This window comes from Papio anubis, chromosome 3, assembly GCF_008728515.1.
Source record: "Papio anubis isolate 15944 chromosome 3, Panubis1.0, whole genome shotgun sequence".
Taxonomy (NCBI): domain Eukaryota; kingdom Metazoa; phylum Chordata; class Mammalia; order Primates; family Cercopithecidae; genus Papio; species Papio anubis.
This window is the reverse complement of record NC_044978.1, coordinates 178,952,589-178,977,268: the sequence shown is the minus strand read 5'-3', so window position 1 is coordinate 178,977,268 and position 24,680 is coordinate 178,952,589. Positions and strand designations below refer to the sequence as shown.

General features: G+C 54.1%; 1 protein-coding gene across 3 annotated transcripts in view; it reads left to right on the top strand.

Moving 5' to 3' along the window:
- The window catches only part of PPP2R2C (protein phosphatase 2 regulatory subunit Bgamma), a 150,170-nt gene extending 126,363 nt beyond the window's left edge, over positions 1-23,807 (top strand). For all 3 annotated transcript variants that reach the window (XM_021938240.2, XM_021938241.2, XM_003898450.5), the window contains exons 7-9: positions 11,814-11,983; positions 16,018-16,109; positions 21,682-23,807. In XM_021938240.2, the coding sequence (XP_021793932.2) occupies positions 11,814-11,983; positions 16,018-16,109; positions 21,682-21,973 (554 nt within the window). In that variant the 3' untranslated portion in view covers positions 21,974-23,807. The remainder of the gene's footprint in view (positions 1-11,813; positions 11,984-16,017; positions 16,110-21,681) is intronic.
- Positions 23,808-24,680: the final 873 nt, after the last annotated feature.

Below are 24,680 nucleotides of genomic sequence, written 5' to 3'. Positions count from 1 at the left end.
GAGTTAGTGGCCCGTGGACGGATGGGAGGCCAGAGACCAGCTGAGATTCCCCTGGTACAGGGGGCCCGGGGCTGTGTCCTGTGCGTCACAACAAAGGACCACACACTTGGTGGCTTGAAACAGGGCATATATATCGTCTCAGGCCACAGTCCCATACCCGGCTCACTGGCCGGAATGAAGGTGCTGTGGGCTGGTGCCTTCCGGAGGCTCTTTGGGAACGCTGGTTTCCCTGTCTCTTGTAGAGGTGCTTCTAGAGGCGCTGCGTTCCCTGGCACGTGGCCCCTCTCCCCCACTCTCCAAGCCCACAGCAGCCAAGCCTCTCCCATGACTCTGACCCTCCTGTCTGTCTTTCACGTATAAAGACCCCTGTGATCACCTTGCCCTCCCTGCCCCCACTCCGATGATCCAGGATGACTTCCCCGTCTCAAGGACGGCTGAGTTGTAGCCTTGATTTCATCTTTGGCCTTAATTTGACTTTGCCGTGTAGCACAGCATAGTCACAGGTGCCAGGGATCAGGACGTAGCCATCGCTGGGGGCCGTTCCATTGCCCACTGCAGGGCACTGCCCCCACCACCTACACCACCTATGCCTCCTGCCCATTGACTCAGGCCGCATGGGCCTCCAGCTGTGCCTGTGCCTGTGTGCAGCCAGCTCTGGGTCAGAATGGGATGGGAGAATATTGGGGAAGAGAGGAGACTCTTCCTGCTCCTGGTCCGTCCCCGACCCTGTGTGAGCCCTGTGGGAAGGAGGATGGGGCTTCATGGCACCCCGTTGTTTATATGGGTGGAAATCCAGAAACATCCTCAACATCCTAATCTTAAATGCTAAGATTATTCAACTCTTCTAAAATGAGCTAGGCAGCTTTTTCTTTCTTTTTCTGGAACCATTGGTGTACTATATCTGCTCCTTGAAGTATTAGGAAAACTTGTGTGTGAATCTATTCGGCGTCCTTTTGAGGGAGAGGAGGAAAATGTTAAGCCACCAGTTTAAAATGCCGAGAAAATGATGTCGACAATGGTGACATCCATGTAACAGGATATTGTTTGGTCATGTCAACTATTGTTGTAGAAGATTTTTTAATGTCACGGGGAAGTGATTATGATGAAGGATTTAGGGGATAACAAAATAAGGCTAGACCACCAAAAAAAATGGAAACAGAGAAAACTCTGGAAAGAAATACACGGAGTTGTCCCTGAGTGGTGAGCTGTAAGAAACTGATGGGATATTTTCTTTTGGTGTATTTTTATTTTAATGATGGATTTGAACTTTGAATCAGAAAACACATGTGTGTGCAGGAAGGGTGGAATTTAGGGAGAACAGAGACAGGCATAGGACAGTTTTGTGCACCCCTCAATGTTTGTGTGACATTTTTCAGTGGGCCAGAGGGGGCAGTCAGACCCCCTTTGGCTCCCGAAGCCTGTGCTGTCTGGTTCCCCAGGGCAGAAGCAGCGGTCACATATACCTTGCACATTTTGTGAGTCCAAGCACAGACGCATCCATTTCAGTCACATGATTTCATATGCCTGGTAATGTATGAGCCTCGTGTGAATCAGCCAACGAACTCAAGAGTACAAGAAATATGAGTATTTTCGATGACTCGATTCAATTTCCTTCTTCACCCCCAGCTCCCAGGGCTGCAGTGAATATTGACTTTGGGGCCTCGGCAGATTCTGCTCCTCTCCGGATTGCACTGAGGTTCCAGAAGGCTCTGGCAGGCCGAGGTGCAAAGAGAGGGACATGGTGTCTTCCAGGCCACTGAGGACTTTTGACTCTGCCTGGGCGACCTTGGGGCCAGGTCCCTGCTGAGAAATCCCCAAGGGCCTGTTGGCTGTGCCCAGTGACTCACCTGGGAGGTTGGCAACATGCTGACCTCTGGGGGCTTTTGCCCCCGCCAGTGATCCCAAGTCTGTAGACAGGGTGGGGCTGCCTGTGATTTACTAAGGTTTTATGTACACTTTTTGCACACACAGTCATAGGCGAAGTTGGTTTTTAATTTTCTTTTCCTATACTCTCTTTGCCCAATTTTAAGATTCTTCAAGTCTCCTAAAATGAACTGGGCAGCTTTTTCTTTCTTTTTCTGGAACAGTTGATGTAATATATCTGCTTCTCGAAATCTTAGGAAAACTTGTGTGCAAATCTATTTGGTGTCCTTTTGAGGAAGAGAAGAATTTTTTTCTTTTTTTTTTTTTTTAGACAGAATTTGGCTCCATTGCCCTGACACGATCTTGGCTCACTGCAGCCTCCACCTCCTGGGTTCAAGGGATTATCTCACCTCAGCCTCTGGAGTAGCTGGGATTACAGGTGTGTACCACCATGCCTGGCTAATTTTTTTTTTTTTTTTTTGTATTTTTAGTAAAGACAGGGTTTTGCTATGTTGGCCAGGCTGGTCTCAAACTCCTGGCCTCCAGTGCTGGGATTACAGGCATGAGCCACCATACCCAGTCAAGAGAAGAAAAATTTTTAAAAACCAGCTTAATTTCTTTTTTGATTATTGATTTATGCAAATTTTATTTAAAACTTTTCTGGAATATTTTTCATTCTCAAACTCAAAATCTTGTATGGACACTTTCTCTTTCATGCCAGCAAAAAGATTGTGCAGCAATTTTTAGCATGCTTTTACAGTTTCCATTTCTCCTTGTTTAATTTGCCACATATTGGGGTGAGTGGCTGAAGTGTCTGTCCTGTGTGCCTTGTCCAGGCTGTGTTTTGCTCTGAGGCTGTGATGGGAAATCAAGCACACAGCTGATTTCCAATTAGCAGGTGGTGGCTGTTTTTAATCTGAATACAAATGGCTGTTATTTGAGCTAATTTTTAAAAAGAGATTTGGGGATTAGGATTAGTTCTTCACCTCCCACTTCCATCCATGTATCCAGTTACTGCTCAAAACTCAGGGAGCAGCTGATAGTGACACCCTGGAGATGTGCTCACAGCATCATTTTCCTAACAGAATCAAACTGCGAATGAAGAGCATCCTGGATGCAGGAAGATGCTCCTTTCTGCCATTGGACAGATGAGGAGACTGAGGGTCTGAGAAGCTCTGTAACTTCCCTGGACCCCTCCTCCATCAGGGCAGAGCTGGGGGTACACAGGCCACTCTGTTCCCTCTGTAGCTTCCCACCTTTCTCCGAAGCACTAGAAATCCGGGTCTTGCGTCTGCTTGGCAGGGTGACGGGGTAACCATGGAAACAACCGTACATGAGTCCTCAAAATAGACAGTTACTTCTGCTTATGACAGCACAGAGCCCACGGAAAGAAAGGGCCGTGCCCAGAACACCGGGATTTCTTAGAATAGGGGGTGATGATGGCCGAGACCCTTCGTAGGTCCCCAACGACGTGCCTGGCCCGGTATTGGGTGAAATAATAACCACAGCTCATTCCTTGCACGCTTAGTGCACACACATGCTGTTTTCAGTTTATATCTCATTAAACACTCAGCATCTGCGATGGGTGTGTTATACTCTTCATCCTACAGATGAGGAAATTGAATACACTTGACCCTGGAATGATGTGGGGGTTAGGGGTGCAGACAGTGCCCGAACGCAGTTGAAAGTCCACACTCAACTTTTGACTCCCCCAAAACTTCACACCTAATAGGCGACTGTTGGTGGGGAGCATTACCGGTAACATCAACAGCTGATGAACACTGGAAGAGACTGGAGTCTACCTGGATTTTATGCATTTGTGACATACCTAACTTTTTCTTTTCATGTATGTGTGTGTGTATCCGAGGCTACAGGGTACATCTGAGTTTTTTCCAATTGTGACAGATCTCCAAAATGTTTTCAGTGTATTTATTGGGAAAACCGCACATCAGGGGACCCGCAGGTTCAAGCCTGTATTGTGTGAGGGTCAAGAGGCAATTGTATACTCACTTCCCATCCCTGCGGGAACAATTGCCACGAACTTAGTAACTCAAAACAACACACAAGACTGTTGTACATTCTGGAACTCAGGGGGCTAACATGAAGGCATCAGCCGCCTGTGTTATCTCTGGAGGCTGCAGGGTGGGCTGTTTTCTTATCTTTTCCAGCTACTAGAGGCTTCTAGAGGCTGCCTGCACGCCTCGGCTCATCCTTCCAACCTCTGCTTCCATCATCCCATCTCTTTCTTCCCTCTTTGACCTTCCTTCTTCCTCCTATACAGACCCTTGTGATGACATTGGGCCCATCCAGATTATCCAGGGTCACCCCCTACTTCAAGGTCCTTCACTTAATGACATCTGCAAAGGCCCTTTTGCCATGTGAGGTAACAGATGCACAGATTCTAGGGTGGAGGATGCAGATGGATGGCTTTAGGAGTCATTGTTGTCTACTGCATTGAAGCACAGAGAGATTAAGACATTTGCCCAAGGTCACACAGCTAAGTAGAGTCAAGATAGAGCCTCAGAGAGTCTCATGCCTTCAGCCTGCACTCTTTCTCCCTTACTCATCACAGAAGCCTTGAGAACTAAAACTCTTACAGGAATTGTGGGTGAGCTGGGTTCTTTTTCTTTTCTTTTCTTTTCTTTTCTTTTCTTTCTTTTTTTTTTTTTTTTGAAACGGAGTCTCACTCTGTTGCCCAGGCTGGAGTGCAATGGTGTGATCTTGGCTACGCCTCCCGGTTTCAAACAATTCTCCTGCCTCAGCGTCCTGAGTAGTTGGGACTGCAGGTGCCCGCCACCACGCCCGGCTTTTTGTATTCTTAGTAGAGACAAGGTTTTGCCATGTTGGCCAGGCTGGTCTGAAACTCCTGATTTCAGGTGATCCGTCCACTTCGGCCTCCAGAAGTGCTGGGATTCCAGGCGTGAGCCACTGTGCCCCACCTGAGTGGTTCATTTAAAGGGGCTGTATGGAGTCAACTCACTCTAGTAATGGGTCTGCTGCGGCAAGACCAGCCCAGCCCAGACCCTGCAGCTATCTGGGTGCGGGGCCAGGGCACAGCTCCCCAACAGTGGGAATAGCCCATGTGAAGGCCCTGTGGCTGGATACGGAGGCTGGCGAGAGGAGGTGAGGTCAGAGAGGTGTGTGGCTGGAGGAGGCCTCAGGCCAGGGCAAGAGCTTCGGGTTTCCTCTGAAAGGGACGGGAACCACAGGGCTGTCTGAGCAGGGAGTGGGCCAGCCTGGCCATGTGTTCACAGGATCCCTCTGGCTGCCCAGTGGAGAATAAGCCGAGGGGCGAGGTAGAAGTGGGGGCCGGCTGAGGGCAAGCGTGTTCATGCAGGGGAGAGACGCTGGTGCGCAGAGTGAGTGGCCCGTGCAGGTGTGGAAGGGGCTGGGCCCTGCCCCCCATCTCGGGTGGAGCTGCTGGATTTGCTGCTGGATTGCATGGAGAGGGAGGGAGGGTCCGGGATGGCTTCAGGCTCTGTGCAGAGACCAGGCTCCTGTCTGTGTGGAGCTGTGTGGAGGAACCACAGGAAGTGCACTGGTAAATAAGTAGGCGCCTTGGAGTGGGAAGGTTTCCATGAAGGGCGTCAGCAGCCCTCTGATGCATTGCTCCCCAGGGGCCAGGAGAGGTGTCCCTGGGTGAGAAAGAGCCTGGGAATGGGAGTGGGGGTGCCACACCCCACAGTAGTGGCTGAGAGGAACCTGGCTGACGTCAGGACCCGTGTGGCTGGAACAGGTGGAGAGGCGGGCTCTTGTGTGCAGAGATGGGATGAGGGGAGAGTGTGCCGGGCCTGGGGGCCACAGCTGGGCTTGAGTTTTGTTTTGTTTGACGGGGCTCGATCACATGGTGCTGGGCAGGGAGTGACAGCTGTCATCTCTTCATCAGTGAGCGCCTACTGTACCCACCCGTGCCCTTGTAGGAACTCTTTGCCCCTCCCCACTTTGTACAGCCTCAGGGGTAGGGAAGGAGGCCACATAGGAGGCCCCTCGCCAAACAGTGGCCTCACCTGGAACCCAGGAGCAAGCCAGTGTCCAGGGGTGCTCCGGGATCCATAACCCCCATTGTCCTTCTTCTGCCACTCAGACCCTCCAAGCTCCTCCTGGAGTGCGGCCCGAGGTGAGGCCAGCAGGCTCAGGCCACTCCACCCTCATGGATGGCCTCGTATCCCATCAGATCACAGGAGGGAACCATGGCCAGAGTAGCCCAGGGCGATCACCACCCGGGACCCCATAGGCCCCTCTCCCCTCCAGGCCACCTCCTCCCGTGTTTCCAACCTGCACCCACCTGCAGGTCCCTCCCACCCCGTCTTTTTCTCCGGAGGCCTCACTGAGCTGCATTTGTCCCTGAATGCATGGCTCAAGCCCATGCATTTCTATCGTCTGGACCCAATCGGCCTCCACCCCAGTCCCAGAGGAGTGTCGTCCACACACTGACGACGACGGGAGTGGGGCACAACAGGTGCCACCAAGAAGACCACAGAGCAAGTGCCACGGGCACACAGGGGCCACCCCCAGGTTGGTCGAGGCTTCTCTGCCAGGCCTGGAAACTGCAGTGGAACTGCATCAGGTTGAGGAAGAAAGATGTCAGGGAGGGGCTGGAGCAGAAACGGCAGGCAGCAGCACAAGCTTCTCTGCTCAGGGAGCAAGGCAGGGCCATGAGACAGGGTCCGTGCTAGGCAGAGGCACTGAGATGACCAGTGACTAATGACCAAGGCAGGACCCCTGGCCCGAGGGAGCTCACAGCCCCATGGGGGGACCCGGCCCCCCTGCCAGTGCCACAGAAGAAGGTACCCAGCGGCTCGGGGGCAGCAGAGGGTAAGCACTGGATTTCTTTAGAGAGCGTCCGAACAATGTGCACGGGAAGCAGGTGTGAACCTGGGGTTCTGGAGGATATATAGGAGTTGGTAAGAAAGACTAGCTGAAAATGGGAAAGGGATCTCAGGGAGAGAAAATGATATGAAACTCACTCCAGGAATCCCTCCATAGTTTTATTGAGCAGTTACTGCAAGCCCCGCACTGGGCCAGCGCCTTCAGACATGACCTCTGAAGATGCCATCGTGCTTCTTCTCCAGACGAGGGAAGCTGGGCTCAGAGAGGACCAGGGGCTTGCCTGAGGTCACACAGAAAATGATCCACTCTGCTCTCTTCCCCCACATGGCAGGGCAGGGGCTAGGGGAGGCAGGGGGAGATGCCTAGGGCTCAACATTGAAGAGATACTCACCCCCAGAGCCTTTGAGTGGATGCAGTGCCCCAGGGGCCCAGCAGGAAGGGGGCTGGAGTGTTTGGCAGAGGGGAACTCACGTGTATGAGGCAGAAGCAGCAGGCTGGCTGGGACCCATTGAGAAGGAGCTGGTCAGCTACAGGTAGGAGCCTAAACCTTGATCCTGGATCCTGTGGGCACTGGGGAGCCAAGGAGGGCTTTAAGCAGAAGGAGGAGCTGTCGGTTTTATGTGAGGCTGGAAAGGAAGGCGGGCACCCGCTCTCAGGCTTCACCTCCCGTTTCCTTTGATTCACAGGTCCGTCACAGCCACCCCATGCCGTGGTTGGGCTCCCCAGGTCCCCTCCACCTTGGCCTGAGCCAGGGGTGGGGGTGGGGAGGGCTCTTTGTGCCCACAACACCGTGCAACACCAAGGGAGGAGGAGGTTGTGGTTGTCACGGAACCAGCTCGAGCCATGAGCGCCCTAATTATGCAAAATCATTAAAAAGAAATAGGATGGAGATTTTGGCTGATTGAGAGCTCTCCAACTTTTAAATAATTAGGGCGTGGGGGAGTGGGTGGAGATGGGACTGGGCCCATCACAAGTGACCGGGGCTCTGAGACACGTTTCTTTAAACCCATGGCAGGAATAATTACTGTGAAACGTCCTTAGTGATTCAGTCATTTAGAGGGGAGACCCCTTATCTCTTGCTAACGCTTTGAAGGAGGTGCAGCGGGGTGTGTGTGTGTGTTCACGTGTGCACTCGGGGCCACAGATTGATATGGAATAGCAGATTCCACTATCTTTTGGGAAAAAAAAATCTATTGTATCAAAAATTTCCTAGAAATGTCTAAAAAGAAAAAGAGGAACTTTTAGGAATGGGTTTTCAGGCGTATCAATATCCCTTCCCATCTATCTTTTGCATTTCTGTTCCTTGTGTCCTTAAAAACCCTCAGAAATGCCTGAGTACAGCCAGCAGTGGGGTGACAAGGGCCAGTGTCGTTTGGCTGTTTCCACCTATCGATTCGATTGTCCCCTCAGCCTTTGATCTTTGCGTTTTTCCTCCTGGAGGCTGGTAGGAGGCTCAGCCATTTGCTCTGCCCTGTGACACCCAGCGCCGGTGCACCCTGTGATTCTGGCCGCATCCACCTGCAAGTCATGCTGGGAACCTAGACCAGCCCTGCAGGTTTGGGGGAGTCTGATCTGAGAGACCCCTGAGCGGGCGAAGGGGTACTAAGGCCACTCCCAAAGTCAGCCTGCAAGAGGCCGCCCTGGCTTGGTTTTGAACTCACCTCCGCCTCACCCCCAAGCGGCAGAAAGCCTAGTTAAGGCCAGACAGGGTTCCCGCCACTCACCTGGGCAGGTGCTGGGGGCCACCAGGTCCCGCTGAGATTCTGTTCCTTGTTTCCATCTCTTTAGCCACCAGGGGTCCCTCTTCTCTCAAGCCCTCTCCCTGCTTTTCCCAAATATGAGGTCTCTACCCAGTGCTAACGGAAAGGCAGCACAACATCACCCCTTTAAGGAATCAAGCGTTCAGAGTGATTTTCTTTACTGCAGGCATCAGAGAGAAAAGGGAACTGTGGTTGATCCTTCTTTGGCTTAACAAAGAAAAACTACAAATATATATATATATCTCTCTGCAGAAACAACGATGCCAATTTAATTATTATTATTGGGGCACAAAACATTATCGTGTGAGATGACCAATTAGAACTCAGAGGTTTCAGAAGCTCAAGGTGACTCCCAGGGAGATTTTACTACCCCTGCCCTACCCGTCCTCCTCCGCAGGCAGGGAGGGCTTGGAGGGAGAGAAGGAGGGAAGGAGGGAAGGAGGGAGAGAGAGAAGGAGGCAGGGAGGGAGGGAGGGAAGTCGGTAGGGCTGCAGCACTCATCGTGCACTGGGCTCCTTCTGTACAGGATCTTTGCTGCCTACGGCCCTGCCTGTACCTAGGGTGGTGCCAGGCCTGGCTGCAGCCCCCTCCTCCCGCCCCTTCCTGGAAAGTGCCCTTGACTCCTATTGTAGGGAGGAGCAAGGCCAGGGCTCAGGGAGGTGAAGGCAGTCAAGGCCACACGAGGGGCTCAGTGATTCAGACCCCGGCAGTCTGTTCCCTCCCAGCTCCCCCTGCGAGCAGCTTCACCCCTCCTTCCCATGGTGCTGGTTTTCTTTCTGGTCCTTCCTTCAACACGCCCTTGTGGAAAGAGGAAAGCTCGGGCCACTGAGAAGGGCATCCCTTTGAACGGTGGAGGGAGACTGAGGTCAGGAGGCAGGCCTGGGGACCGGGGGTGTGTGGAGGGGTGGGTTGGGCTCCTGGAAAAGGAGGCGCCTACTGTCAGTTTTGAGTTTTGTTAATTCAACACCTGCCAGCCTGACAGCATTCTAATTCCAAAATACGACACCACCTATTACTGGATAAACTGGGCTCCCTCCCGCCTTCCCGTTCTTGACACCGGGACTGGAAGGAGCGACCATCTGCCCTCAGGATACCCGGTGCAGTGCCGCGGCTTTGAGGGCAGAGGTGTGGGGTTGAAGGCCACCACTGCTCATCAGAGGCCATGGAGAGGCTAAGGACGGAGCTCTAGATCTCCTGAGCTTCAGTGGTCTGCTTCAGAGACAGGTGTTTGGAGGCCTTGCTCTCAAGAGAGGTGGGGGAGGGACCTTCCTCCTGCCTGCCTGCTCTGACTTGGGGGGATACCAGAGGCAGGAACATAAACGTGGGAGCCTTTTCCTGCCCTGTAAGCAGCTCCCCTCCCCTCACCTCACCTCCCCTCCCCTCCCCTCCCCGCACACAGTGGCCTGGGATCAGGGTGGTGACACCTCGGCTCTGCAGCCCTGGCCCACTGGGTGCTGGAACTTCCTTCCTCATGGGGAGGGGACTCCAGCCTCCTGCCTGCCCTTCCCTACCTCTTTGACTCAGATTTCATCCTCCCTGTCTCTGAACCCTCAGTGGCTCCCATTTCCCTAATGGTGACTTCCTCACCCCTTGCCGTGGCCCGTGAGATCCTGCGTGGGTGGCCCCTTGCATCCCTCTTCCCCTGCTCACTCCTTTCTCTGCCTGCGCGGCCCTCGGCGTGTCCCTGCCTCAGGGCCTTTGCATGTGCCGTCCCTTCTGCCCAGTGCACCCCTCTCCAGGCATCACCACCAATCTCACCAACTTTACCCAGACCTTGGTCAAACAACACCTCCCATGGAGGCCCTGTCTACCTAAACTACCAGCCCCCAGTGCCCATCTCCCTGCTGGCTCTTCTTCCCCAGTACGTGCTGCTTCCTGGCAGTTCAGGGTGCCACTTAGTTTTATTGTCTGTCTCTGCAAGGAGAATGTTGGCTGCACGGGAACAGTGGCTTTATGCTGGTCACTGCATCATCCCAGGGCCTGGCACAGCGTAGGTGCTGTTTGGATTGGCTGAGTGAGTGAGTGAATGAATGAATGAATGAATGAGTCCATCAGGGCATCCACTGGGCCCTGCAGAGGGGAGCTGGACGGGAGTTGTATTTCTGGAGAGGCAGTGGCCAGGTACAGTGTCCACCTTGGACGGGAGGGAGAATGGGGTGCTGCCATTTCCCATGGGGGGATAAGGGGCTGGGACAGACCTGGGAGGCAGGACATGAGACCTTGTGGCTGAGAGGCACCAGCAGGGAGGGGCCTCTCGGGAGCCTCAGGGCGCTGTGATCAGCTCTGCCCCCCTGTTTCAGGGGTAGAAACCAGAGCAGGCCAGCAGGCAAGGCTGCCACTCAACCGGTTTCCATGGGGAGAGCTGGACAGGTTGTCATATGTTTAGGTCCTTCCAGATTGGCTGGTGAATGGCTGTCAACCCCACCACCATGTCCTCTTCCCATGGCTCCCTGGGTCTCTCTGTGGCCCAGGTCCTAGGGAGTTAGTGCCTGGCCCAACAGGGGTCCTAGTCCCCACACTACTTCAGCCCCAGGGTCACTGCTACCAGTGAGACAGACACCAGCAGAAATGAGCTTAGAGACCTTGTCCCACTTTGGGAACCTCTGCAGTTCAGGAAGGCCAGGTCATAGGGGCAGTGGGGAGGGGATGCTCTCTGGGGAGCCCTCATTGACCACTCTGTCCCAATCTATAATTGTCCAGGGTGGGCAGCAAACTGTTGCCTTTAGGGACCAGATAAGCAACTTCCTGTGTGGAGCAGGTGCTCCCAGAAAATAGGAGATGGTCAGTAGGTGGCACACAAGAGACTGTACCACCTCCGTGACTGTCAGATTTGATTTTGTTACAACTCCCATGGCAGTGAAACAAAACCCACCTGTGGGCAGGGCTCAGCCATGCCTGCCCAGGACACCATGAACAGAGAGAACTACTGGCCCAAGGTCCCAGGGCCAGTTAGTGTCAGAGCCACAAGTAGTGCCCAGCCCGGTGGAGGACATTGTCCAGCACATTTGAGAATGTCAGGACACCTTTGCAGTCTGGCATTCAGCATCACCAGTAGGGGGCAGTAGAGGGCAGCACATCAAGTATAGATCTGGCCTCAAATGCCGACTCTACCACTTTCTTCCAGCACTGACTCCCCAGGCATGGGTTTTAGCCAGGTACTCCTCCATTTTCTTGGCTATGAATGGGGATAGTAATGGCTATTTCTACACACACAGAATCTTACCAGGCTCCTTTGCTCATTGAGGAATGAATGAATGACTGAATAAACAGAGCATGGGCCCAGGTGCAAAAGTCATCTGTCATGCCAACCCTGTGAGTGAGAGCAGCCCAGTGACGGCCATTGCTTCTCTGTCTCCACAGTCTTTGAAGAACCCGAGGACCCCAGTAACCGCTCCTTCTTCTCGGAAATCATCTCCTCCGTGTCTGACGTGAAGTTCAGCCACAGTGGCCGCTACATGCTCACCCGGGATTACCTGACAGTCAAGGTCTGGGACCTGAACATGGAGGCAAGACCCATAGAGACCTACCAGGTGGGCAGCACAGCAGGAGGCCTCCAATCCTGGGTCTTTTTTCCCTATGCTGAGATCCCCATGGAGGGGCCTTCCTAGCCAGGTGTGGCTTTCATATGCCCAATTTGTAGGTGAAGACACGGAGGCTGAAGAAATCCAGCAACTCATCCCCACACGTAGCTTGGCAGAGGGTCGGAGTGCTTAGTCCTGCCTCACAGGGAGCTTCGGATGTCCCCAAACAAGGCCCAGGGGCCCCAGTTCAAGGGAGGAGAGAGATGTGGGAACAGAGATGAGCGTCAGGCTGGGCCCCAGTGGAGCGTGTAGATGACGGCTTCCGTCCTCACCCCTGGGAGCCTGTATCGGAGCTGTACCATTAAAGTGGGTTAAGCGTTGCCCTCCCAGGGTGCGTCTGTAAGTAGTGCACACAGAGGTGAACTTGGCACATGTTTCCTTTCCAGATCCTCAGCACAGGCCTATAAGCCCAGAGTATAGGTGAAGTCCGGGCCCTTCTTGGACAGTATTATTTATTATCTTGCTATTTTGATCCATGCAGATATGTTAGGGGGTAGACAACAAAACTCATGTGATGTTAAAATAAAATGTAGACTTGAAAGAGATGTGGGATGGCTTCAAAGCCGGTTCCAGTTAGGTGGGGAGATCAGGGAGGCTTCTTGGAGGAGGCGGCATTTGTGCCAGGCCTTGAAGGATGAGTAAGATCTGGCTGTGCAAACATGGGTGGGAAAACACCCCATCAGAAACCGGTTCCTCACGGTGTCACTCCTTACACACTGGGTGCCACGTGCTTGACATCTGTCACCTCCATTCCTTACTTCCCGGTGACAAGGAGCCGTCATCCTGTTTGGTGGAAAGGGAACCCGGGCACTAAGAGGTGGGGAGATGAGGGAGGTGTCTCTGGGCTGGGCAGTGACAGATTCAGAGCCCAGCCTTAGAGCCCTATGCTTTCCTTTCCTCCCTGCCAAGACCTGGCGGGGAGGCGTCCTGGGCGGCACAGGCCCCGCTGGGAATGGGTGCAGATGTCAGAGGGTGGGCTGCTCTGATCTGACTCGGGCCCCAGAGGAACAGCGCACGGCCCTGGAAGCCACACGCCCACAAGGGCCGCTATGGGGACTGCCCCTTTGTCAGCCACGTGTGTATACTTGAGTTCTTGCGACTGCCCCAGTTCCTCCCTCAGGCCCCCTCCTCACACTGCACACCCCAGGCAGGACTCAGCCCTCCTCTGTCCCTGTGGGAATGGCGGAGACCCCAGACTAGGAGAGGGACAGGATAAGCCCGGCTCAAGCCTGCAGGAGCCACTCTCTGGCTCCCTCTGGAGGCAGCTCAGGGAAATGAACATTTCCAACCCCCTCCGGCCCCTCATCCAGTCGCTTACATCCATCCCTGTGGTCAACGAAGGCCGTTGAACCCCTGAAACTATGTGGAATGTTTTCTACCAGCATTTTCAGGGGAAGGGGACACAACTTTCCGAAATTCTCATGAAGGACCCCACGAAGCAGGGGAATGACTGCTCTGAAGGGTGAGGCCCTAAGCTGGGCACTTGGCATCTGGCCCAGCTGACCTATTGATGTTAAAATAATAGCAATAACTACATAAAAGCAGCACAACAACCAACATTTCTTGGTGGCTTATGATGTGCTAGAAATTGTGTGTAGCAGGACTGCGTTCGGCTGGTATGCAGTGCTTAACAAATCGGGGCTGTTTTCCTCTCACCACAGGGAGTCTGGAGAGGGCAGTTCAGGAAGGTGGGGGTGCTCCATGACCCCGGCAGCACCACAGTGGTTCCTTCTGTGATCCAGTCTGCCATCATTTGGGCGTTGGTTTTCCACTTCATATGTCGTACCTCATGGTGGCAAAGTGGCTGCCACACCTCCAAGCACTTTGCCTACATTCCAGGCAGGAAATAGGAAATGTGCTTTATCTCACCCCTGGGGTCTATTGCGTGTTTCACTGTGATTGTGAAATCTTCCCCAGAATGCTTCTCAGAAGACTTCTTACACCTCATTGTCTAGAATGGGTCCCCAGCAGCCACCACAGTGGCTGCGAAAATTAATAGTTTGACAGCCTCTGTGGTTGAAGAAGGAAGGGGTGAAGGGGCTGGGGACAGGTGTTGAATGAGCCACACTGAGGTAAGTCCATAGTAGACTTTGCCTCATCTAAGTCTCCCAGCTGTCCTGGGAGGTAGGGCCGGTGTTCTCTCCATCCCGTTTTATTGGAAGACAATTGAGTTACATGGCGAATCTGTGACAGAGCCAGCAAGCAGCGGACCTCAGATTGACATTCAGTCTTTCTCCAGAGCTCTTCCTCACCCTGCCACTAGAGGGCAGGAGAGGCTTAGTGCACGGGAGAGAGAACAGCTTGCGTATTTGGAAGCATGCATCACTAAGGCTGCTGGGACTGAGTAAGGGGGACACACAAAAATGCAGCCCCGGGATGGGACATGAACACTAAAACCTGCTGCCATTCATCCCCCTTGATTTTAGTTGTTACACATACTGAGCCAGTACCCTGTGCCCAACACAGTGCTCGACCCTGGGCCCAGAGAGAAGGAAGAACCTCGGCCTCACCCTCAAGGGTTTCAGACAGACAGGAACACAGTGACCCTCAGCCTGGTGGGGCTGCAGCCCAAGGGCCCAAGGGGAAGGCTAGGGTCAGCAGGAGGACATGGGGAGTGCGGAGGGATGAGCACGGCCCCAGGAGGGAGTACGGTAGCCTTGTCTAACCATCCTGTCTGCAGTGAATAGCAGGCCCCTCCTCCCAATCCTGCTTCCCCTAATGCCACTCTGTTTTCCTGTGTAGCCCTTACACCATGTTAGTCAGATGGTTCGGAGAAACAGAAGCAACAGGATGGGGAGAGAGACTGAGAAAGAGAGGGAGATTTGAAGGAATCGGCTCACGTGGCATGTTCTAAATCTGCAGAGCAGGCCGGCAGGCTGGCGACTCAGGGGAGTGACCGTGCGAGCCCACAGGCATCTGTTGGTGGAATCCGCCGGTCCTCAGGGAGGTCTGTCTTTGTTCTATTGGGGTCTTCGACTGATTGGACGAGACCCCCCACATGACGGAGGGCAGCCTGTTACTCAGTCCATCAGCTTAAATGTTAACCTCGCCCACAAAATGTCTTCACAGAAACGCCAAGGATCTGGGTACCGTGGCCCTGCCAAGCGGACACACGAAATTGATGTTCACACCACCCTTCACGTTTTCTGTGTTCATTGGTTGTTAATTTCAACTTCTGGGAGTTGAAACCACGTTCCATGGCACCCAGTTACCTCCCCTTCCCCACCCAGAGGACAGAGCCCATGCCCTGTTGTCCTGGCAGCTCCAGCCCCAGCCCCGGCACTCATGAGGCCCTCCGGGTACAGGGCTTGTAGGACTGGCTGCAGTCAGGTGGATGCGGGTCATGGGATGTCACCATCTCTCCTGGGGGGTCCGGGAATCCTGGGGAAGGGCCCTGGTCAGCCTCTTAGAGGCTGTGTGACCCTGTGAGCCTCAGTGCCTCGTGCTGTGGACGGAGGAGAAAGCTGTGTGGGCTCCCTCCCTCTTCCCCTTTCTTGATGGCCGCCACCCTGTGTTCTTGGTAATTATTACCCTCAAAAGCCTGCCCTGCACTTAATCCCAGAACTACTGTGGGGTTCGCCCTCTTATCACTTTAAGTTTGAAGAAACTGAGGCTCAGAGAGGTGAAGTACTTGTCCAAGATCACGCAGCTGGGAGGGCAGAGCCAGGATCTGGCCCCCAGGCAGTCCTGGCCCCTGTGCTGCGGGTGTTCTGTTTGTCACAGTGGACTCTGCTCCTGGGTGCTGCTCCCGTCTCTGGCCACAGCTCGGAGGTCAGCCATGTGCCTGGTCGTGGGTCCCCCGATAAGATGAGCAGGGCTGTATTGGGCTGTGTCAGGGCATTCAGACCCGTGCTGAGATGAGCAGGGCTGCGTCGGGCCGTGTCAGGGCGGCCAAACCCTTGCTGCTCTTTGAGACCCTTTTTGTGGAGGGGCCAGGATGGTCGGGGCGCCCCGTCCACTCACCTCATCCCTTCTCCCACCAGGTCCACGACTACCTTCGGAGCAAGCTCTGTTCCCTGTACGAGAATGACTGCATTTTCGACAAGTTTGAATGTGCCTGGAATGGGAGCGACAGGTAAGCCCTGACCTCCGCCCGCACCTCACCTCACCGTGGGGAGGGTTTCTTCCCTGCAGGGGCCTGGGCTAGGATCCCGGTGACCCGCAGCACACGGCTGCTCAGCCTCGATGGGTCAGGTGTCCGGGTGGAGCCCATGCTTTCCAGAGCAGGTCCAACTCTCAGCGCTCAGATTCAAGGGGCAGGACATGAAACTTTCTCCATCTTCTGTCACTGAACCTCACAGCCACATTGGCGCCTGCCCTGTAGGCAGTAGTGGGAACATATTTAGTTAATTCAGGGGCCCCAGTGGTGTGCTCCCCCCTCCCAGCTTGTCAGGGGCGAGGGCTGTAGCCCAACACCTGGTCACCATCATCTATCCACACCTGCATGCCCTGAGACAGCCCTGCGCCCCTGTGGCTTTGACCGTCAGCCTACTCACCCCTCTTCCCATCACCACTGCTGTCTCCCTCTCTTCCTGGTGACACCCCACTCAGGTCTGCTGAGGCTCAGGGGCACCTCGGAGCTCCTGCACCCTCCAGGGCTGGTCATAACCCACAGGTCCAGCTGTCTCTCAAACTCACCTCCTTGGAAAGTGGCCCCCCAGTGCCAGAAGTGAGTTCCTGTGTCTCCCTAGCCTGGGCTCAGCCCAGGGTGGGTATGGACAAGGGGGCCGTGGCAGAGGCCCCCTTACCTCTACCTGTGATTCCTTACCTCTGTAAGTAAGGAATCTGGGATTCTTCCTCCATTCTGGAGGTGGGAAAATCCCTCCTCTGCCCTCCCAAATCACATCAGCTTAGTGCTCAGGGTCCTGCCGGGTGTAAGATTCTGAAATAGACAAGCCTGTTCTCCATCTGTGAGTTTCAAGCTCAGAAGCTGAAAGGTGGCCTCTCAGTGTCTCCTACAGCTGCTTCCTCAAGGACCGGATACCTCCTAGTCCAGCTGCCCAGATCCGGAAGTGGGTCTCCAGGTGACAGACAGTGCGGAGATAAAGACCACACTGGCTGCTAGATCAGAATACCATCCGTCAGGAGCCCATGTACTGTCACCTCCTCCCCACAGTCCTGTCCAGTGTGGTAGGCAAGGAGGGCAGAGTAAGAGCCAGCAGCCCTGACTCAGGCGTCACCTGGTAGGGGGGTGTCCACCCTGTGGATGGCATCAGTCACATGACAGGTCTGGGCTCTGCCGGACCTCTGAGGGTGGCTGGCACTGTGGTGGTCATGTGAGATGACTATGCTATGACCCTCTGGCTCATGGGCACAGGACTGGGACCATCAGGGTTGGTGTGTGGGATAAGAGGAGGGGTTGGACATGGCAGGGACAGGACCAGGAGGGAGCCCCCTGGAAGCAGGGCTGGATCCAAGCAGGGGGCCAAGCCATGGTGTCCAGGGAAGGCGGTTCCTGAGAGCTGCCAACATCCTGGAGCTCCCCCTGACCGCAGGGGTCTCTGAGCAGAGCCCCAGCTCAGGCGAGGGGCCGACATGGTGATCACAGAGGGCCACTAAAGGATACTTAGAAAACCAGGATGGAGGCCTGGCCTGGGGCTGGGCTGGCACAGCTGGGTCAGCAGGACACAGGACCTTCTCTCTAAGGCCCTGCCCCCAGATAGATCCCAGACACCCCCAGCAGACAAGGCTCCTCCCATGCTCCTGAGCTGCAGGCCCTGACACATTAGGGGTTCCCTAGTGCAGTGGGCCCCAAGAGGGTCTATTCAAATCGGAGGAGAGGAACCTGCAGCTGTTGTGCGTTTTGGGGGATAGGTCCCCGCTGGTTGCAACCCACAGCCCGTCCTTCCTTCAAGCTGCCACCAGGGGGCACCCGAGGCCGGGTGACGCCTGCTCCCAGGACTGGAGAAGCCGCCAAACTCCTCCAAGCTGACAGTGGCGTCCAGGCCTGGGCTCTCCTGTCCTGCCTCCCACCCGCAACTTCCTGCGTGCACTTTACACACCAGCCACACCCTGTCCTAGTGATCCCCCACATGCCTCCCTGTCTGTCCTTGTTTACCTCCCACAATGGGTGGCGTGCCCTGGGGGGCTACTCTGACTCAACCTGTTCTGAGCCCTTCACTGGGACGACAGGTGCGTCCAGTGGCTGTGGATGTTTCTAGAAGGCATAGAGGTGTGCCACCTCCCACTTTACTTTGAGCACTGTTCTGAGAACAACATGCCCCATGGTCAGGAGTCCAAGATAAACAGATCCTGGGTCCTGCCTTCCAGGGGCTCAGAGGCTCAGGAGAGAAGCAAGGATTCCCCCTGGTCCCCGCATCCTTGCAGACCAAAGCAAACTCGAATCCTCGCGGGCTCCCAGTTGCTGCCCTCGTATTCCTGTTGACCCCCTCTGACCATTGGCCCGGCCCACAGACCGCCGCGGCTGCCGCATGGTGGCTGCCCGATGGACCCTGCAGTGGGGCTTCCCAGTGCCGGCAGAACGCGGATGGGCAGCGTGCTGTTGGACAGGCAGCAGCTCTCCTGCTGGACTCTCTCTGTTTCTGGTCCACATTCTACCCCTCTCCACCGTGTGCTTGAGGAAGCCCCTGGGCCTCTCTAAGTCAGCTCACCTGAAAAGTGGTTCCAGGAAACTGTGACCTCCGTGGCCGTTTTGGGGATGAGACCATGTGTGATGCCTTCAGCAAGATCCCAGTTCGTATGGGCAGGGGTCCCAGTGATCCTGCGTGGACTATCCTGTTGGCAGGCCTGCCCTTCCCCTGGTTACCCACTTGGAGGAATCCCGCAGACCCTCCCACACGCAGCTCCAACGTCCCCTCCTCCATGAAGCTCTCCTTATCTGTCCTGCCTGGTGGGAGGGATTTGTGCCAGCTGAGCATGCTCAGGTGCAGGAGTCAGACACATCTACACTTGCTCCGAGAAATCCCAGGGCAAGGCTTCCCCAGGGGCTCATGCTGTATCCGTAGGGCCATTTTCTTCTCTCTGTGCTTCCCCATCTCTGCTTCTCCCTGCTTCTCCTTACACACTAGCCTCGTCCTCTCCCTCTTTGGAGATGACTCCCAAATCATTCCCCTTTCCATTATCCTCAGCCAGCAAACCCCTCCCAGGGACTGTGTAAAACTCTCATGGAAGGATCTGATTGGCTTTGTGTGGGTCACATGCCCACTTTTTGAACCCCTGGCCAGGGGCGGGGAGAGCACTGTGATTGACAGCTCACAGGGATAGGGAGTCCAGTGCCGCCATCTTAGCTCACTGCAACCTCCGCCTTCCCAGGTGAAGCAATTCTCCTGCCTCAGCCTCCCAAGCAGCTGGGATTACAAGCCCCGGCGGGGGCGGGGTGGGCAGGAGCCTTTCTTTCCCCAAAGGAAAGAGGAGGGGAGCACTAGGGCTAAAAGCAGCCGGCGTTTTGATCCCACATGCAGATGAGGCTAGGAGAGGTGAAGCAGCTCACCTGCCCTTTTCCCTGTTAAGGGAATCTTCTGGAATTTAAGAAACCTGCATGAATGTGAGGAATGGCTCTCACGGTGCTGGGGCTTGGTGCTGTAGGATGAGAGGGGGCCCCCTCCCTCTCCCCCAGAGCACGTGTCAGCTGAATTCCACACCCGAACAGAGGGAGGATCAGGAACTGTGTGGGTTGCAAATAACTTTGATTATGTCGCTTTCCTTCCACTAAATGGATCAGAAGAGCCAGCGTTGTGTGAAATCACCCAGGTTCATTTTATGAACTGTTCCCTGAAGAACAAAGGGGGCTGCCTCCCCCGTGTGCCAGCGCGGGGAGTGTGGCCTCCCCCAGTCAGCCTGTGGTGCCTGGGCAGGGCCCTTCTGTGGGACTCGTTCACCCAGCCCCACTCTCATGCTGCTTCCCTTGTCCCAGGCTCTGAGTCACATATAAAGCAGGTGTGGCTTCGGTCACATGGACGATTAGGATCGAGAAGTACCTGGTAAATAACAAGAGGCAAAGTGCCCCAAGCCCAGCACTGTGCAGGCTGTTCAGCCTGCGTCCCCTGATTCGCACTTACCAGGGGCTGCGTTCCCTTGTTGACCCTAATATTTATAGAAAACTAAGATAGGGTGCATGTCAGGGTAGGGCAGAGCTGGGATCCAGACCCAGGGGGACTGGCCAGAGCCCAAGCCCCTGACCACAGTGCCTGAGCTCACGTGTGAGCTTTTGTCCTCTGTGCAGAACCCGTGGAGACCCAGGGATCCCCCTGGTTCTGTCTCAGAGCAGTGTTAACCTCAGGAAGCCCAACTCGGCTTCCAAAAGGAAATAGGATTTCCTCCCTGAAGAGCCTTCAGCAGGACAGCTTCTTTATCTCGTGGCTGCTTTTTGGAATGTCCTCTTCCTCCCCACTTACCTTGCACCCCACAGCTGCTCCAGGGCCCTGCAGAGGCCAAACCCCAAAACCCTTCCTCTGGGCGCAGGCCCACAGAGCCGTGCTTTCTCTGCTGCCTCTTACTATGTCGATGAACTTATCCTTCCTCCCGCCAGCAGGATCCCCTCCTTAGGAGCAGGGAGAGCAAGGAAATGGTGTGGAATTCTCTTTAGCAGGATGGCGAGGGCGGTGAGCCTCTGCACATCAGCACTGCTCGCCCCGTCCCTCATGGCGATGCATATTCCTTTATTCACCCGACTCCTCGGGACAGGCGGGCCCCTGGAGGGAAGCAGGGCCTGGTGGTTCTCTGTCCCAGCTGCTTCCGTGGCTACCTCCTGCTGTGGTCGCACAGTCCCTTTGGAAGGCCAGGGCTTTCTCTCCTGGACTAACAGAAATTACAGGAGGGCATTGTCTTTTCTTTTCTTTCCTTCTTTGTTCTTCTTTTTTTTTTTTTCCTGAGACGGAGTTTTGCTCTTATTGCCCAGGCTGGAGTGCAGTGGTGCAATCTCGGCTCACTACAACCTCGCCTCCTGGATTCAAGCAACTCTCCTGCCTCAGCCTCCCGAGTAGCTGGGATTACAGGTGCCCACTACCATGCCCAGTTAATTTTTGTATTTCTAGTAGAGACGGGGTTTCACCATGTTGGCCAGGCTGGTCTCAAACTCCTCACCTCAGGTGATCCACCCGCCTCGGACTCCCAAAGTGCTGGGATTATAGGTGTGAGTCCCCGCGCCCGGCCAGCAGGGTATTTTCATGATGATTGGGGCAGAGCATAAAAATGATCTTAGCTCCTGGCCTGAGTCTACGTATTGGTGGCAGCTGACATGTGAGGGGATATAAGAGACCCCAAGAGACAGGGGAATAGAGGCAGGTGTGGGTTCCCTTTCCAGGGAGTGGTGGCTCTGTAGGCTCTGGGCTTGCTTTCTTTTTTGTCTGTCTGTTGTTTTGAGACAGAGTTTTACTCTGTCACCCACCCAGGCTAGACTGCAGCGGTACAATCACAGCTCACTGCAGCCTTTGCCTCCCCAGGCTCAGGTGATCCTCCTGCCTCAGCCTCCCGAATAGCTGGGACTACGGTCATTTAAAATTTTTTTTTGTAGAGGTGGAGTCTCGCTATGTTGTCCAGGCTGGTCCTGAATTCCTAGGCTGATGCAATCCTCCCACCGGGGCCTTCCAAAGTCCTGGGGTTATAGGCATGAGTCCCCACACCTGGGCTTATTTCTTGAGAAGAGGCTTGTGCTCCTCCTCGCCTGACGCCTCTCCTTCTCCCACCAGCGTCATCATGACCGGGGCCTACAACAACTTCTTCCGCATGTTCGATCGGAATACCAAGCGGGACGTGACCCTGGAGGCCTCAAGGGAAAGCAGCAAGCCTCGGGCTGTGCTCAAGCCGCGGCGTGTGTGCGTGGGGGGCAAGCGCCGGCGTGATGACATCAGTGTGGACAGCTTGGACTTCACCAAGAAGATCCTGCACACGGCCTGGCACCCGGCTGAGAACATCATCGCCATCGCTGCCACCAACAACCTGTACATCTTCCAGGACAAGGTGAACTCTGACATGCACTAGGTACGTGCAGATCCCGGCCCCCACCACCCAGCCTTGCGCAAGTTATCCCCGACATGATCTTCACGACCACAACGCAAGGAGGGGAAGGAAGTCACAGCGCCAATGAGGACAGCCGCAGAGGTGGCAGTGTGTGGACACAGGAAGCCTGGGCCCCCATCCCTGCCCCAGCTTCCCTAGGCCAGAATTGTGTTTGGCAGTAATTGTCTGTTTAAAAAAATAAAAAGGAAAGGAAGCGTTCACCGCCACAAATCATAAAATGGACATGACTGTGGAGTCTTACAGTTCAGGGTTCTTTCATTCACGTCCCTTCACCGTCTCGGTCTGCGGTCTTTACCACATCGATAGGACTTTTTATGCGTCCGGGTTAATTTTTCACTCCAGTGCGTCCTGCTGCAGGGGCCGGAGCTGATGGGAGCTGCTTCCCCGCCATGCCTCACCGGTCCCAGATCAGGGCTCCAGGGACAGATGATGAATCTCAAATGAGCCAGCCAGGGGGTCTTTTGGTTATAAATGGAGCAGTTGGCCCTGTCTCAGAGCTGATGATCGCACCTTTGTATTTCAGAGGGTGAATTCATGCTGAGAATTTGCAGATACAAGCTTCTTTCCTAGGTTTTCTGAACATCTTGAAACATCCAAGGTCCCAGATCTGGTGCAGTTTCCTGAGAGGAGCGGGGTGGGGTTTGTCTTCTGCGTGCCTGTGTCCTCATCTGATTCACCTGCCGTTTGCTGAGCCTCTCCTGTGTGCTGGGCATGGTGCTCAGCCCTGGAGGCTGTTGACTTACCCCCTGCAGCCCTCCCTGCAGCCGCTTTCCCCTCGCCCTTCAGCATTCACTGGGCACCTTCCTGGAGCGGACACTGGCTCCCATTCATGATTTTTTGGAATCTTCCTCCTGACTGCGAGGTGGGTGTTCATTCATTTCCATCATAAGCACCAACTTCTCGAAGCGTGCCAGGCTCTGGGCTGGATGCTGGGGATAAGAGGAAACCTTAGGATCCCCTCTGTCCACGAGAAGAAACTGAGGCTCTGAGCAGATGCACAGGTCACCCATGGCAGGCGCCCGCCAAGCAGTGGTGTCAGGAGCCCGTTCGGGTCTTCACACAAGGTTCTCTCCAGTGCATCTCGTGGGTGGCTCATGTTTAAGTGACACTCGAATGGAAGGTTTGGAAAGGAATGCCTCTCTATCTTGGAAAATAGGACATGGCAGACTTGGCTACGACAAGGGTCCAGGAGAACTGAAACGCAGGATGGAAGATGGAGAAGACCCCCTGGAGCTCCTTGCTCTGCTTGGTGGCTTCAGGAGTACGGCCCTCCCCGGGACTCCACTTCACCCTGGGCTTGCACCCTCCTTGAGCCAATGCACTGAACTGCCTCTGAAAGGAAATTGCATGTTCTGACCATTTTAGGATACCTTTACTTTAAGGACTACACAGTCCCAGAGGACGTGTCCCTCGGGAACTCTGCCCCTCTGACAATGAGGGCGACAGAGAAGGTGGTGTTTCCATGGTAGATGCTCCTGTTCTGATGATACCACACCTGCCCACCCCTCTGAGTCGTCTTTGCTCATGGACTCACAGCAGAACCACGCAGTTTGGCATTTTGATTCAGAAAGCAAGGAGCAGAGACCCAGCCAAATCCAACCATTTTGTTTTGTTTTGTTTTGTTTTTTACAAGATGTAACATAACCCAGGAAATAGACCCAGCTGAGGTTATTCTCAGTGGATTACAGTATACTTTTGTGTGTGTAAAAGCACAAAGTGCATGTGTACTCACTTCTGGCCATATAACATTTACACAGGGAAATGGATCATTGGTTTTTTTTTTTTTTAATCAACGTGAATGAAGAATGTTTGTTTATATATCACTATAAAATCCAGTTGACCTGGACAGTATTATATGTACATATCTATTCTAATTAAATTTAACAATCAAAGGATTGGATTACTTTTTCCCCCTTGTAAAGAGGTTTGAGAATGTGGTTAATTGTATAGATAGCGTGTTGAAGCCAAAACCCAGCTCTGAGGGCCTTACCAATTACTTGGATATTTGCTACGATCCATCTCCCTTTGTGGTTCAAATGTTAAGAGAGAAAACTTGTATTTGCAGCTAGAGGTTACTGTCACATCGTAGATTTAACATTTACCATCTTCAAAGTACGAATCTTACATGTTCTTCAAAAGGAAGTCTTAATACGGTTCCTAGTTCCTTACTTCTGTTTTAAACTTTGGGTACCAAACCAAAAAGGAGAAAAAAGAAAGGAAAAGATCTTCTTTGAGGAAAAGTATGTCTTTGGATCCGTGGAAAGTAATGATGTCCAAAGCAAATCGTGAAGATAAAATGTGTGTGAAGAAAAGGTGTCAGTGGGAGGGACAAAACCAGAAATGGCGGAAGGACCAGCGTAATAGTCACAGACTTGCATGCCTGCTCTGCTTACATCTTCTGGTCTTCTTGAATGTACGGGCGTTCACATGGTCGTTGTGAAGTTGTTGGGTTTTTAAAATTTAGCTCTTCTCTGAGGACGAAGCTCTTGGTGATGGGGGTGGTGGTGGGGGTGGTGGAGGTGGTGGTGGTGGAGGTAGGGGTGGTGGTGGTGGTGGTGGTGGTGGTGGTGGTGGTGTGGGATACATGGTGATCAAGTTGTCAGCCCTGATCAGTTTGGACTCTGTAACTCATAGGTGCATTCTTTTTCTCTTTGGTGTCTCACAAATT